The sequence below is a fragment of the Anabrus simplex genome, chromosome 2 (genome assembly GCF_040414725.1).
Source record: "Anabrus simplex isolate iqAnaSimp1 chromosome 2, ASM4041472v1, whole genome shotgun sequence".
In the NCBI taxonomy this organism is placed as follows: Eukaryota; Metazoa; Arthropoda; class Insecta; order Orthoptera; family Tettigoniidae; genus Anabrus; species Anabrus simplex.
In genome coordinates, this window is record NC_090266.1 from 343,224,054 (window position 1) to 343,241,015 (window position 16,962).

A 16,962-nucleotide genomic window follows, 5' to 3' on the forward strand; every position below is an offset into this window, starting at 1 on the left:
GCATTTACTGTACGAGACTACTGTGATGTTAGTAGGCAAGAAACCCCAGAGGACTGAATTTCAGGAGAGAAAGCTTGGGGGGAGTCAGGATATTTATTCATAAGTTAGAAGTAACATACATGAAAGTAGTCAGATTTTGTAAATGCTAATTTTTCGCGGCGTCGACTCATGTGGATCCTTTGCCCCTACTGGCACCATATTATACGAACCTGCACGTAACTGGAATGGCGATAGTGCGGAATGTTGTGTGTGAGGAAAGGAATATTAAGGACGTCACAAAAACCCAGTCCCCAGGCCAGGGATATTAATCATTACAATTAAAAACCCCTGACACGGCCGGGAATCAAACCCAGGGCTGCCGGGTGACAGGCGGACGCGTTGCCCCCTACACCGCGGGGCCGGACTAAGTAGTCAGATTGATTGCTGGTACAAACTAGTGGGGACAATGACAGGAGGGTACCCGGAACGAAGAGATAACATCAGACGAGACTGTAATTGACTCATTCCGTCTAAGATTGTGTTTGCAGTTTAGACACAACTACACCATTATTTTAAGAAAAAATGCATGTTATTTTTTTAAATTTCTAGTGGATGAGTCCATGGAATATATCCACAGATTCTTGTCGTAGGCTAAAAGGGGTGACACCCAATGGGCTCCCAACTTGGGAGCTTTCCCCTAGCTGCTTCCACTTACTTGCTCCTTCACTGCACTTTATCTTTACTATTCGACCTCCTTTGGCCAACTACTGTTCTCTTCTGACCCGAAAGGTACTGGGTTTTCGAGGCCTAGGGCAGGAATGACGGGGTTGGAGCTGTGTCAACAATACACACACTCTGGACCCTTTTCGCATCTCATCACAAAACGACAGTGCCATAGCATGATGCAAGTAGACTATTACGTTCCGACGCTGAGGTAGAGTATTTTCTTGCCATTAGAACACACAGCTGAATACAGATAGGTAGTGATGTGCGCGAATGACGCCAGGAATTGCGGGAAACGGTTCCTACGACTCCGAGGCCGCACTTAATGTCGCATGCGAGGTATCGGCTCCGCGATGACGTCACCAGAGTGTGGTGGGTGCACTCACTAGAGTGAGTCGTCCGTATATAAGTGGGATAAATTCGAACGTACAATATTTACTGTTTATTTTGTATACAGTATAGTATGATATAACACCCAATTAAATTAAATGTCTTATTGTTTGTTATGAATTAATTATGCCACATAATAATGAAATAACAATTTAACCTGGTAGTCAGGAAATAACATTACACATTTCGACACTCGGTGTAGCAATCGACGTTCTTATTTATGCTCATACTGTATTCTGCTTCTGATATGGTTTTCAAATATCACTAGTATAAATGTATACAGTCTGTGGAATCACATTTCCAAGAAGTACACAACCTTATTTGGTAGCGTACCTCCGTTACATGTAATTTGCAATAAACATTTCATATAGTTTCTTTCTTAATCTGTTTACCCTCCAGGTTTGGTCTTTCCCTCGGACTCGGCGAGGGATTCCACCTCTACCACCTCAAGGGTAGTGTCCTCGAGCGTGAGACTTTGGGTTGTGGGTATACAACTGGGAAGGAGGACGGGTCCTTGCCCAGGCGGCCTCACCTGCTATGCTGAACAGAGGCCTTGTGGGGGGATGGGAAGATTGGAAGGGAAATACAAGGAAGAAGGAAGGAAGCGGCCTTGGCCTTAAGGTAAGTACCATCCCGGCCGCCACTTGCCTAGGGGATAAGTGGGAAACCACGAAAGACCACTTCGAGGATGGCTGAGGTGAAAATCGAACCCTCCTCTTCTCAGGTGACCTCCCGAGTCTAAGTGGATCCCATTCCAACCCTCGTACCACTTTTCAAATTACGTGGCAGAGGCGGGAATCGAATCGCGCCCTCCAGGGTTGACAGCTAATCACGCTAACCTCTACACCACAGAGACGGAGTTCACAGTACTACTAAATACTATGATGAGAAACTGTTAGAATTACTATTTTTGTTTCCATCACTGGTTAACACTAGCTAAGGTTGTCTACTTAGTACAATTGCATTTTGTTGAAATATCATGTCAAGTCTGACTTTTTGACTGGATGGTTAGCGTTGAGTGAGGCCTTCGGTTCAGAGGATCCCGTGTTCGATTCCCGGCCGGGAGAGGGATTTTATTTTCATCTGATTAATTCTTCTGGCTTGGGGACTGGGTGTTTGGTTTGTCCCAAGACACTCCTCTTCATATTCAGACAACACAGCGCACCACCAACAGCCACAGAAACACGCAATAGTTATTACATCCCTCCATAGAGGGTTGACGTCAGGAAGGGCATCCGGCCGTAAATCAGGGCCAAATCCACATATGCGACACAGTTCGCACCCGCGACCTCACAGGTGTGGGAAAAGTGGTAGAATAAGAAGTAGTATTATATTGTGTAATAATCTCCGTACAAGTTTTGATTTATTGACAATCCATACAATTTGATTAGTTTCAAACAGAGAATCATATATTCCGATCAAATTGCAGCCGCATTAAAATATACAACTCCGGGAGTTTATAATGAGAGCAGGCATGACATCTAGAGTGACCTGGTTATAAACCAAAACGAACTCACATTATAGAACACATTCGTGCTGCACGTGTTTACGTATCTGCATCATAGATGGTGCTACTAGTTCCTCGGTATCGATTCCGGAATCGGGTGCCCGATTTCCCAGGCTCCAATCTTCGCGATTCCAGTCCATCACTACAGACAGGCACTCCGCGCGCTTCGTGACGGCCCCTTCACGTCGTAAATCCAACCTGAACCTGGTCATCCCTGGGCTAGGGAGCCAATCACCACTTTCGGACACTCCGTGGCTTTTTCTTTCCTTCATTCTTCGAAGGACCAGATAGATCTCTTCCCTGAAAAGCCTAAAGAGGTTAAATGTTTTTAACATTTGCAATCGTTGAAATTAAATTATGGTTTCCTTCTGAGAACTTAATTTTTGATAAAAGTAAAAATGATGGGTTAAAGATCTTTTCTAAAATTCCAAGGTATCATCTTTAGTCTCATCTAGTGATGAGAGCCACTTAATGCCTCTGTGCTAAAAAATAAAATACACAGAATGAAGTAACATATTCCTTTCCCTTGCAAACTTTTGTATTATTCCAGCCCCAAGCGACGAAAATCAGTGATTTCGTTAAGACTAGCATTCTGTAAAGTAATTGCTATTTTAATTGTAAATTTACTAATTACTTTTTTTTAAGTAGTTGTAATCGTAATTGAGAAAAATATTTCTCAAGTAACTGTAATCGAGCCAGATTATATTTTCTTGTACTGTTTCCATAACTATATTTTACACAATAATAGCAACGGTAGAGCTTCAGATCACAGGCCTAAAATACACTCCATTGAATTACTCTTCAGAGACTACTTAACTTTGTCTGTGGATTATCAAACCCTAAATCAGCCAAGGGAATTAGTATATGATGCAGAACGACGTCATTGTAGTGCGGTGCATGCACAGAACGGTAGAACGACGTAGACTCCTATTAGGAGAGCTCACACATACAGGGTCTTTCTTATAAACCCAGACCGTCCAGCGGCGTTTTTATTCTCGGAGACCTAAGCAGCTGTACGGGAGGCGCGCACCTTGCAAGGAGCGTGCTCGTGTTCGACCTGGCAAGCATCAGTAGCCAGTCTGAATCTCAGCTGTTAACATGGTGAGGCAGTTATCATTCCAACACCGTATTTGCGTATGTAAAAGTTATTTTAAGTACGAGTCAGCGATGCATTTGTTCAGCAATTTCCTGGAGAAGGGCCTTCTTCACGAGCACAGATTCACGTAATTGTGAATCAATTTGAAACTACTGGCTCAGTGCTCAATAAAAAACATGCGCGCATACGAACAGTTTTAACAGAGGAAAAGCTAGATGGCATTGGTGCGAATCTTGAACGGTCACCGGATAAATCACTCATAAAATTAGCATAACATGTGGGGGTTTCGGTTTCTTCTGCACACAAAGCTACATTATACAACAAACCGTACAGGTTTACACGGGCCCATTGATTAAAACCTGCTGCTCCAGCCACAAGAGTGAGATATTTTGAGTGGTATTTTGCATCACCGAATGAGCGTTCATTCGACCCACAGCTTGTGTACTTTTCGGATGAGGCCTGTGAATAGTCATAACTCTCGTTTTTGGTGTGCAGAAAAGCCTTATGATGTTTATGAAGTCCCTCATTATGAAGGATGACACTTCCAGCATCTTTTATAAATAAGGTTTCACGCAAGGTTGAATACACGCTTAAAGCAGGGCGGCCGAGCGCGACTTTCGTTGGGCTGAGGCAACTGCTGTAGCCCAGAGTACAAACACCGTGCGCTCGGTCTGAGTATATAAGGGAGACCCTGTACATCTGTGAAGAACACTGAAAACTTTCCGAACAATCCAGTGTTACGTTCACTTGCAGGTGTTCAGCTTGTATTCGTCTGTAATGGTAAATATTTTAGCGATTTCAAGCAGACTATGTGTAATGAACAGTTACATATTTTTCTGATAGACTGCGCTATTTTTAATCTTCTTCATCAGTTTGGCTACCGAAGAAATGTAGGAACACGCGATGCAATACTGACTCTACATCTGATCTTGAAAGAGCGAATTGAGAAAGGCAAGTCCATGTACATGGTATTTGTAGGTCTAGAAATGGCATTCGATAATGCTCATTGGACCAAGCTTTATGAGATTCTGAAGGTAATTTCGATTAAATACCCACAAAAGAAGGGTTATTTACAAGCTGTACAAAATCCAGTCTGCAGTGATAATAATCGATGGCTATGAACAAGAAGCAGCTATCCAGAAACGAGTGAGTCAGGGGGCAGTTTATCCCTGCTCCTTTTCATTGTTTATGTAGAACAAGCGGTAAAGAAAATTTAAAAAAATTGAAAAGAAATCGCAATTCAAGGAGAGGTAATCAAGATCCTGATATTTGTCGATTATATTATATTTGTGTCTGCGGGAGATCTGGAGAAATTGCTGGATGGTACGGACTGGACTTCGAGAAGAAATAGGCTACAAGATGAAAATTAATAAATCCAAAAATAAAAGGATTGGAATACAATCGAATTAATTCAGGCGCTGCAGGAAATGTTGGACTGGGAAACGAAGCGCTTCCAAGCCAGTACGTTAAAGACAGAATGTCTAAAAGGGGAAAAGGTTTAAAATTATGGAAGTCCACTGAGACTAGGTCTAAAAATAAAGTCTAATGCCCATGCTTGTCTAGCAGTAAAGTCTAACAGATCTCTTACGGTAGTAATTAGACCAGTACAACAATAACGTCCAAGAGTGATACAGCAGTTATTGGCAAGATGAGTACGAATACGATATCCTGTCGAGAAAAGGTGATGTAGTAAACACACGTCAGGAGGAGGAAATGGTAGATATCTAGGTGTCAGCATTATCAAGACAATGGATACATTCTCGTCTACCTCAGGGCTTTGAGTTACCGGCTGAAACTAAGATAATGGAGATGAGGATGAATAGTCCAGGTGACCTTCTTCCAAGTTACTATAGAACACTTGCGTTGAATGATAGAGACCAGTTTAATTTTTTTTTAATGCATTCACTATTCAGGGTGTATCTTTGTCTTTATAATGGTGGCAGTCTTTAAACTCATGTAAAAATACATTTTGAGGTAGACTGCTGTTAGACGTAAGAATTAGTTACACCAAACTACATGGTTACAGTGCTGGCCTCCGTTCCAAGGGGTCCCGGGTAAAATTCCCGGTCGGGTCGGAGATTTTAACCTTCACTGGGTAATTCCGATGGCTCGGGGACTGGGTGTGATCGCCATCTTCAGCATTATAATTCATCATAAATAGGGCCCCATCCTCACAGACGCGCAGGTCGCCTATAAGGCGTCAACTGGAAAGACTGCAGCAGGCCTTCCCAGAGGACACACGTCATAACTTTTATTATTAGACTAAATTGTGTTCGACCACTTTTGTTAGACTTAATGCCATTGGCCTCATTTTTGTTTTTACAATTTGCTTTACGTCGCACCCATACAGATAGGTCTTATGGCGATGATGGGACGGGAAAGGGCCGTGGCCTTAAGTAAGGTACAGCCCCAGCATTTGCCTGGTGTGAAAATGGGAAACCACGGAAAGCCATCTTCAGGGCTGCCGACAGTGGGGTTCGAACCCACTATCTCCCGGATGCAAGCTCACAGCTGCGCGGCCCTAACTGCATAGCCAACTCTCATTTTCTTAGACGTTCTCTCAGACATAATCACTTTAGACTTACTGCATGTGAATCAATGAAGTAAAGGAAGTACTTGGGTACCAGGAAAAACTAATGATGGCAGATGTAAGGAGGATATTAAATACAGAGTAGCACAAGCAAGAATATGCCGCCTCTGTGGTGTAGTGGTTAGCGTGATTAGCTGCCACCCCCGGAGGTCCGGGTTCGATTCCCGGCTCTGCCACGAAATTTGAAAAGTGGTACGAGGGCTGGAACGGGGTCCACTCAGCCTCGGGAGGTCAACTGAGTAGAGGTGGGTTCGATTCCCACCTCAGCCATCCTCGAAGTGGTTTTCCGTGGTTTCCCACTTCACCTCCAGGCGAATGCCGGGATGGTACCTAACTTAAGGCCACGGCCGCTTCCTTCCCTCTTCCTTGCCTATCCCTTCCAATCTTCCCATCCTCCTACTAGGCCCCTGTTCACCATAGCAGGTGAGGCCGCCTGGGCGAGGTACTGGTCATACTCCCCAGTTGTATCCCCCGACCAAGAGTCTGAAGCTCCAGGACACTGCCCTTGAGGCGGTAGAGGTGGGATCCCTCGCTAAGTCCGAGGGAAAAACCGAACCTGGAGGGTAAACAGATGATGATGATGATGACAAGCAAGAATGGGTTTCTTATTCACAAAAGTTTAAAAATTTGTAGGCGTACATATTCTTCAGATATCAACTGAACTCCAAGCCATAAAACTGAAAACAATCTTATACATTCGCTTTATACAGTACATTACCAGTGACGATTGCCAGTTATCAAATATCGTTTCAGAAGGCAGCCTTAGGTAACCCAGTCTCTCACAGTAACAGTGATCCACTTAATCACTGGGGCCGAGTTCTTTGACGTGTCAGTAAATTTACCGACTAGAGGCTGTCGTATTTGAGCACCTTTAAACACCAATGGACAAAGGCGGAATAGAACCCGCCAACTTGAGCTCAGAAGTCCAGGGCTCTACAGTCTGAACTACTCAACCCGGCTGCTAAGAAATTATTATTAACAAATACATTGCAATTGGGAAATATCCCTATAGTAATGTTTACGGACAGTAGTACAACAGCAGTCCACCTCTGTGGTGTAGTGGTTAGCGTGATTAGCTGCCACCCCTCGGAGGTCCGGGTTCGATTCCCGGCTCTGCCACCAAATTTGAAAAGTGGTACGAGGGCTGGAGCGGGGTCCATTCAGCCTCGGGAGGTCAACTGAGTAGAGGTGGGTTCGATTCCCACCTCAGCCATCCTGGAAGTGGTTTTCCGTGGTTTCCCACTTCTCCTCCAGGCAAATGCTGGGATGGTACCTAACTTAAGGCCACGGCCCCTCCCTTTCCTCTTCCTTGTCTACCCCTTCCAATCTTCCCATCCTTCCACAAGGCCCCTGTTCAGCATAGCAGGTGAGGCCGCCTGGGCGAGTTACTGGTCATTCTCCCCAGTTGTATCCCCCGACCCAGAGTCTGAAGCTCCAGGACACTGCCCTTGAGGCGGTAGAGGTGGGATCCCTCGCGGAGTCCGAGGGAAAAGCCAACCCTGGAGGATGAGCAGATTAAGAAGGAGAAGAATTTGAACTTGTAACACACATTCCTCAGTTCGCAAATATTGAACATTCAATGTACTGTGGAAGGAATAAGGAGCACAGAGTGCAGAAAGAACTGAAGTTAGCATCAGAAATCATCCTCAGCGAAGAATTGTTGAAAATGTTTGACGGAAAGCACTTTCTCCTTTCAGGTGACGGCGCAGATGACAGAATGTTAATTTTCGCCAGTTCTTTAGCTAAGAAAATGTTCCGAAAAAGAACGTTGTTTTTCGTTAGCGGTACACTTAAGAGTTTAAGCAGCCAGTTTGCCCAACTGTACACGGCACATGTGGACCTGAGAAGCAGTGAAAGTGAAACTAACAACACTCCTATTGTATTTGTACTTCTTCCTGACATGAGAAAGGAGACATATATTTGGATGCTCGAAAACGTTGCGCAAGCTGTTTCAGAATGGAAACCTGAGAAATTCACAGTAGACCTTTTGAGACTGGTCCTGTTTTTCCTCTAAGGGAATAATTTCCTCAATCTGAGATTTACGGATGTCTTTTCCATTTCTCTCAGTGTCTGTGGAGGAAGATTCAGGAAATAGGAATGACGACTCTTTACAAGGAAAACGAAAAAATAAGACAAAATGTAAGAAAATGCGCTGCACTTGCTTTCCTGAAGTCTGCCGATATTAAAAGTGGATGGATTCGAATTCACTGCCAAGCTCCGCCGGATGTAAAGTTAACGGAATTCTTCGACTATTTTGTTGAGCAATGGCTGCAGAATGAGTCTGTCCCGCTGGAGAAATGGAACTGTTTTAACGTCAGACACAGCACAAACAATACGTTTGAAAGGTGGAATCAAAATTCAATAGTAATGGTGGAAGGCCTCACCCAAGAATAAGAGATCTCATCACCTGTCTAAAGCTGGACACAGAGATCATTCAGTTATGCGGATGGACTTAAATTTGGAAGGAACTAAAAGAAAAAAAAAGTATGTACTGTAAACTGGATGAAAAAATTGCTCGAAGCACGATGAAGTACAATGAGGATGGCAACTTGGAAAAGGTTTTTGAACGTAATGCCAATTGTCCTCAGAATGGAGTAAGCAGTCCGCCTCTGTTGCGTAGTGGTTAGCGTGATTAGGTGCCACCCCCGGAGGCCCGGGTTCGATTCCCACCTCAGCCATTATGGAAGTGGTTTTCCGTGGTTTCCCACTTCTCCTCCAGGCAAATGCCGGGATGGTACCTAACTTAAGGCCACGGCCGCTTCCTTCCCACTTCCTTGTCCATCCCTTCCAAACTTCCCATCCCCCCACAAGGCCCCTGTTCAGCATAGCAGGTGAGGCCGCCTGGGCGAGGTACTGGTCATCCTCCCCAGTTGTATCCCCCGACCCAAAGTCTGAAGCTCCAGGACACTGCCCTTGTGGCGGTAGTGGTGGGATCCCTCGCTGAGTCCGAGGGAAAAACCTACCCTGGAGGGTAAACGTATGTTGTAAATAAGAGTGTATCATTAGCAGAATGTATTGAAAATTATGACGAATCTTGTAGATGAGAAATAATTATAAGCCTAAATTAATACGTAAATAAGTAAAAAAGACAAACTTCTTAAAAAGTGCAAACGGTTATTCCGCCAAAAAAAATGCTAATTATGGGACTACATCTTCCTTATTTAAAGGCCGACCCCCTGCCGTTAAATTCATGTGCGGGGCCACACGGCAGGCCTACCTTGAAAATAAGCGAGGCGCTCTAAAGAAAAAAATGGGCACGCAGTACCGCTTGGGGCTAACAGCGAAACTTGACGCACTAGCACTAGTAAAGAAAAGTACAATATAGATGCTTTATTAGACGAAGGCTTATCTGAAGGAAGTCCGGCTCCTTGACCAAGTCGTTAGCGTGCTGGCCTTTGGTCACAGGGGTCCAGGGTTCGATTCCCGGCAGGGTCGGGAATTTTAACCATCATTGATTAATTTCGCTGACACGGGGACTGTGTTCATGTGTTGTCTTCATCATCATTTCATCCTCATCACGGGCGTCAATTCGAAAGACCTGCACCTGACGAGCCGAACATGTCCTCGGACAATCCCGGCACTAAAAGCCATACGCCATTTCATTTCATCTGAAGGAAGTATTGTCTGCAAATGAGGCACATCGAGACTATTAATGAGGTGTCCGCAATAAAGACGCAGCTGAAAGGGGAACACCCTGGAACGAACTGGCACTCTACCCAAAAATTTTGTGTCCGCAGTCGCGATGACACGCTGAGACCTTGTGTTAATCTGAATACACATCGTCATTTACGCACAAGACATCACTCTACCAACCACCACAGAAGCGCGCAACAGTGAACACAGCCCCCTACTCAGGGTTGGCGTTATTAAGAGCATTCGGCAGTTAAACTGGGCCAAATCCTCAAGTACCAACCTCAATAAATTGCAATAAAGTCCAGGAAGAAAGAAAAAGATTTCTCCTGCTGGAATGTATTCTATAGCTTGAGATTTCTTTTTCCATATTTTAGAGGATTACGTAGGGCTATAAGGTATGGCGACCACTAGTTATTCAGTTAAAAAGAAGTATATCCCGGATAATTCTTACATTTCTTCATCGTGACATAAAATTGAAAGGGAGTATATGCTTCTCTGAAATGTACAAAGCGATATGAATTTCATTCCCTCTATATATTGCATCCTGGACATGTTATTTAGACTAAAGTATACAATATGATGAGCCAGTGGTCGCAATATAAGGACGATTTATCAAGTGATGAGGGGATGATGTTTTATTTTTTACAATTTGTTTTACGTCGCACCGACACCGATAGGTGTTATGGCGACTATTGGATAGGAAAGGGCTAGGAGTGGGTAGGAAGCGGCCGCGGATTTTATTAAGGCACATCCCAGCATTTGCCTGGTGTGGAAATGGGAATCTACGGAAAACCGTCTTCAGGGCTGCCGACAATTGGGTTCGAACCCACTACTTCCTGCATGCACGCTCAGAGCTACGCGCCCCTAACCGCATTGCCAACTCAATCGCAACAACTGGTGTAAATGGTATAATTAAACACAGCACTTTTAACCATCCTACTATGTTTTAGACAGGAATCATTGTCATTAATTCAACTGGGGACCCAGGGGCGTAGCCAGGGGATGGGTTACTGGGGGTCAGAACTCTCTCCCGCCATGGAATTTTCACAAAAAAGAAAATAAACAAAACAATAAACTGAACAAACATTCAGAGACATAATTGTAAAACCAACAGATCTGTTGAATCTATTTTCTAAGAAGCCTCGAAACTTGGAATTTAGACTGTAATCTGAACATATTATTTGCTGTAAAACTGTTGATCTTGATCGTATTGTTCTTGTTTCGTATATTAATGTAAGATATTGTTGTGCAATGCAATCTGAATATCGACAAAATTCACTTGTATAAGTGTCCTTGCATGCGCGCACCTTCATTATGTTCTATCAACATTTTGTAACTATAAACACCCCCCACCATCACTACTGTGGCATCTAGGAATACATTTTGTCTTCAGCCACTCATGCATGAGTTGTCTTGAGGACTGTCTTGTAACCTGCGGAAGTGTGTGTATCTGCGATAGTTATCTCTCCTCCAGGTTATTTCACGAGTCCGTATCAAAAACATCTAAAGTACTGGGCAGGGCCTGGGGTAGATCCAGTGTGTACTTATTTTTAGACCATGTAGTGGATGTAGAATAAAAAGCGACGTTCACTTCTTGTAAAGTACCTACACAAGTGAACTGCACCGTGTCATTTATAATCCGATGAAAGTATTCAATCACTAACTGCTAAAATTCTTGATTGGAATACCAGATTGACCTGTAAAACTAGAATGCTACAAATTCAGGATAGGCTTTTAGGACAGGCTAGAAGTCCTATGCATTCTGTTTACGATAAATCACTACTGAGTCATTCCATTAAGATTTAAGTTATACAAGTGATGGATCTAAATGGCATGATGTTTAATAATAATAATAATAATAATAATAATAATAATAATAATAATAATAATAATGGTAATGTTGAGTGGTTATTTACCCTCTGGTTCAGCCCTTGTAAGGCAGACACTCCAACGAGGGTGGACGGCACCTGCTGTGTAAAGGAAACTGCATATTAAGGTGGTGGAGGATAACGTTGTGTGTGGATGATATTTAATGATTTATCATCATTGTGCCATCCACTTCGGTTGGACTGAGTCTCAGAGGAGGCTTCCCGTGTACTTGAAAGTTATTCCAATCTATAATATCTCTTCCTATAAACGAGTATATTCCCCGATTTGTCCTCTTGAATTCCAACTTTATATTCATACTAGCAAGGTACCCGTGCTTCGCTACGGTATTATACTGAAATTTATAATTGAATGCTTATTGTTTAGATATATAATCCGCCGAAATTCGCGGTCTGACTCGTTTTTTTGCGAGAACCCACCAAAATTCCCGATCTTTTAGATTACAACATGTTTCCTCCCATCTTTCAATCTTCTTTTCCAGCAATCGATTTCGTACTTCCCGGGCTAGGCTCAGGTATTCCTCACGGTCAGTTGGGTCCGTAAATCTTTGCCATCTTTTCCTATAATCATTTTTAATATGGATAAAATCCTTCAGGAGATCCGGCGTGTTGTCATATTGGCTGCCTAGAAGGCACTGAACCCGCGGCCGGACTGCATTCTTAGTCATTACCCGTCCAGGAGCCGTTTTCAGCGCGGTCCGCACATTTTTTTTTTTTTTGCTAGTGGCTTTACGTCGCACCGACACAGATAGGTCTTATGGCGACGATGGGATAGGAAAGGCCTAGGAGTTGGAAGGAAGCGGCCGTGGCCTTATTTAAGGTACAGCCCCAGCATTTGCCTGGTGTGAAAATGGGAAACCACGGAAAACCATCTTCAGGGCTGCCGATAGTGGGGTTCGAACCTACTATCTCCCGGATGCAAGCTCACAGCCGCGCGCCTCTACGTGCACGGCCAACTCGCCCGGTGGTCCGCACATTTGACGACAGTCCGGAACATTATTATTATTATTATTATTATTATTATTATTATTATTATTATTATTATTATTATTATTATGTGTTGCTGGAATGGATGATGACAGGAAAACCGGAGTATCCGGAGAAAAACCTCTCCCGCCTCCGTTTTGTCCAGCACGAATGTCACATGGAGTGAACGGGATTTGAACCACGGAACCCAGCTGTGAGAGGCCGGCGCGCTGCCGAGGATCCTTATAAGTACATTAAGAACAGTAAAATCAATTGGTCTCACCTCCTTCTACACCCCACCGCCGTTAAGTTTATTTACCGGCACACCCCCCCCCCACCAAAAAAAAAATTAAAAGAAGGCTTGTTTCTTATGTTTAAAGAAGATTTCAAACACCAATGTTCACGTCTATTACCTTCAGTTTTGAGATATAAGTATCCCCATAAAAATAATTCACTTTTTTCACTTCATTTCACACTACTCCCCCTCCCCCTACGTGAATTTTCCCGCAAAAAATACTTGTTTCTTTAATAGTAAAGGGTCTTCTAAATACCAATTATCACGACTCTAACTTCTTCAGTTTTTGATTTGTGTGTCCTCATGAAAGGAATTCAACTCCTTCACACTCCCGCCCTCCAAGATGGTTTCCCCCCAAAACGCGTTTTTCTTTGTTTTTAAAGGAGTTCCAAATACGAATTTTCACGTCTGTAACAACTTTAGTTTTTATTAGATGTATGTATTCTCATTCAATTAATTCAATTAATTTTTCAATTCTTTCACCCCTCCCCCCCTTTCATTGGATTTTCCGAGAATACGTGTTTCTTTATTTTTAAAGCAGAATTCAAATATCAAATTTCACGTCTGTAAAATCTTCATTTTTGAGATATCAGTAGCCTAATTAAAAGAATTCAACACCATTTTCAGTCACGTTTACCCCCCCTCCACCCAAGTGGTATTTCCGAAAGCTAAAAATACACGTTTCTTTATGTTTTATAGAGATAAAAAATACCATTTTTCACTTCTGTAACATGTTAAGTTTCTTGAGATAAACTGTAAAAATTCTCATTTTAAAATTTCACCCCTTTTGACTTCCCCTTAAGTGGAGTTTCCAAACACAAATCACCTATGCTTCTTTAGATTTACAGGAGATTACAAACACCCACTTTTTACGTCTGTAACATTTTACGTTTCCAAGATATTCTGTAGATATAGTCTTTCAAAAATTCACCCAATTTGTCACTCCTGTTTAACCGCCATTAATTGGATTTTCCAAAACTAAAAATACGTGTTTCTTTATTTTTAAAGGAGATCCCATATACAAATTTTCAGTTCTGCAATATCTTTCGTTTCTGAGATATATGTATCCTCATTAAAGGCATTCAACCCATTTTTCACCCTTTTACACCCCTCCTATTGGGATTTACAGGAAACAAAAAAGACATTTTCCTTTATTTTTAGAGGAGATTCTAACTACCAATTTTTACATCTTTTAAAGTTTTAAGATGTATACACACTCATTTTAAAAAATTTACCCTCCCCCCTTTTTACCCCCCAATATTTGGATTTTCCAAATACGAAAAAATACGTGTGTTTATTTATTTTAAAAGGAGATTCTAAATACCAATTTTCACATATATAACCTTTTAAAATTTTGAGATAGATACACTCATTTTAAAATATTACTCCCTTTTCACCCCCCCCCCCTAAATTGGATTTTCCAGAAACAAAAAAATACGTGTTTCTTTATTTTTAACGGAGATCCCAAACACCAATTTTCAGGTCTGTAATATCTACAGTTTCTGATATATAAGTAGCCCCATTAAAGGCATTCAACCAATTTTTAGCCCCTTTTCACTCCTCCTATTGCGATTTTCCGAAAACAAAAAAATACGTGTTCCTTTATTTTTAATTAAGGTTCTAAATACCAATTTTTACATCTGCAAACTTTAAAAGTTTGGATATATAGATTCACTCATTTTAAAAATTCACCCCCTTTTCACCCTCCCATTAACTGGATTTTCCAAAAACAAAAAATTACGTGTTTCTTTATTTTTAAAACAGATCAAAAGTACCAATTTTCAGGTCTGTAATATCTTCATTTTCTGAGATATGGGTACCGGTATCCTGAATAAAGGCATTCAACCCATTTTTCCCCATTTTCACCCTTTTTCGCCCCTCCCATTGGGATTTCCTGAAAACAAAAAAATACGTGTTTCCTTATTTTTAAAGAAGATTCTAAATACCAATTTTTACATATGTAAACTTTTAAAGTTTTGAGATATAGAGCAACTCATTTTAAAATTTCACCCCCGTTTTCACCCCCTTAGCGAAGGAATATCCAAAAATCCTCTCTTAGCGAGCACCTACGTCTTAATATGAATATATCCCAAAAATGTCATCTCTTTATGTCCAGTAGTTTTGGCTCGGCGATGATGAATCAGTCAGTCAGTCAGTCAGTCAGTCAGTCAGTCAGGACAAGCTACTTTATATATATAGATGATGATTCGTACTTTCGAAAACTCCACTCAAGCTTATACGTCTACTAATGTCATTCCAAGCCATCTCTCCACTGAAAGCTCGGAACATACTGCTTAGTCGAGTATCTCGACTTCTTTCTCTCAAGTCTTCCCAGGCCAAAGTTATCAATATTTCCGAAACACTACTGTTTTGTCGGAGATCTCCCAGAACACATCGTGCTGCTTTCCTTTCTATCATTTCCAGTTTTCGTATCAATTAATCCTGGTGTGGGTCACATACACTTCATTCATTCTTTCATTGAGGTCTTACCAGTGACTTATATGACCCCTCCTTTACATCCTCGCTGCCTGGCCGAGGTGGTAAAGGCGTGCACGGTTCGCCCGGAAGGACGTGGGTTCGAAACCCCGTCAGGAAGTCGTAAAATGTAAGAAACGAGATTTCCACTTCCGGAAGTGCATATGGCCCTGAGGTTCACTCAGCCTACACCAAAAATGAGTACCAGGTTAATTCCTGGGGGCAAAGGCGGCCGGGCGTAGAGCTTAACCACTCTACCTCATCGCGTGTCGAGGCTAACAATGGTGGAAGCCTTTATCTTCCACTCCTCCAAGGGACTTCATGGCCTGTACGGAGGTGACATTGTGCTGCTTTACATCTATACTACAACCCCTAAATACCCGCATAACCATGTGAAGAGATCTGTATGTTTGATTGATTGAGGGTTGGACACCGAGGAATATTCATAGAGGTGGTTAGAAAGGAGGGATGAACAAAGTGATGTTTTTGTAAGAGGTTACAAAGCAGCTATGGACGCCGTGATGCGTTCATAGAGGAGGTTACGAAGGAGGGATGGACACGGAGATGTATTCATTTAGGGGTTAGAAGGGTGGGATGGACGTCGGTATGACTTCATAGAAGGGATTAGAAGAGGAAGAAGAATGTCGAGATGACTTCATAGGGATGGGATTGGGGTTGGAGGAGGGTTAGAGGGCAGTGGTAATGGCCAAGATGCTGATTGTCGTGGGTCTTGGAAGAGAGGGACGGGTGACGAGATGTGATCATCGTGGGAGTTAAAGAGATGGACTGGTGCCGAGATAGGGTTGAACTACGTAATATTTTAAATTAATAACCAAAAAGCGTAGAAACCGAGTGTAAGATCGCTTTGTCAGCCATTCTTTAAACGGTCCCCCTCTTACAATTGCATGAAAATTCTTACAGAAATCCTGCCAAAATTACAGACAGGCGAACTACTTTAACCTAGAACATAATACTTTTTTGTCAGTTCAGAATCCAAACGGGTGCAGCCAACAAGTTATCTGGAGGGCATTAACAACAGAATCTGTAGTGGTAATGTAATGTTGGTATACCTGTGAAAGACTGCGATGCTCCATACTCCGGTGAAGCAGTAGTACTCAAGTCCGGTAAGGTCCAGCATGGCTTCTGATCAGGACCTTCTTCTCGGGTGTAGCTTTCAACATGCACCGGCATACAAGTGACACGAGTGCGTTGCGGCGAAGAGCCCAGGTCCGACTGAGCGCTTCAGTCAGCAGGTCATGCAATGGTGGCTCCAGCTCTGCCTCAATGCTCCAGCCTAGCTTGCTGTGAGACCTCGCGTATGCACGAGACTTACGGCTACCCTTCACCAGATAGAGAATACTACTTGATTCAGGAACGAGAAGAAACCGATCATCAGACATGACATCTCTCCCTTGAACTGCA

General features: G+C 42.7%; 1 protein-coding gene across 4 annotated transcripts in view; it reads right to left on the minus strand.

The window, feature by feature from the left end:
• LOC136862817 (uncharacterized) overlaps positions 1-16,760 on the minus strand; it is a 377,696-nt gene extending 360,936 nt beyond the window's left edge. For all 4 annotated transcript variants that reach the window (XM_067139080.2, XM_067139079.2, XM_067139082.2 and 1 more), the window contains exon 1: positions 16,611-16,760. In XM_067139080.2, coding sequence (XP_066995181.2) covers positions 16,611-16,678 — 68 coding nt within the window. In that variant the 5' untranslated portion in view covers positions 16,679-16,760. The remainder of the gene's footprint in view (positions 1-16,610) is intronic.
• Between the last annotated feature and the right edge of the window lie 202 nt (positions 16,761-16,962).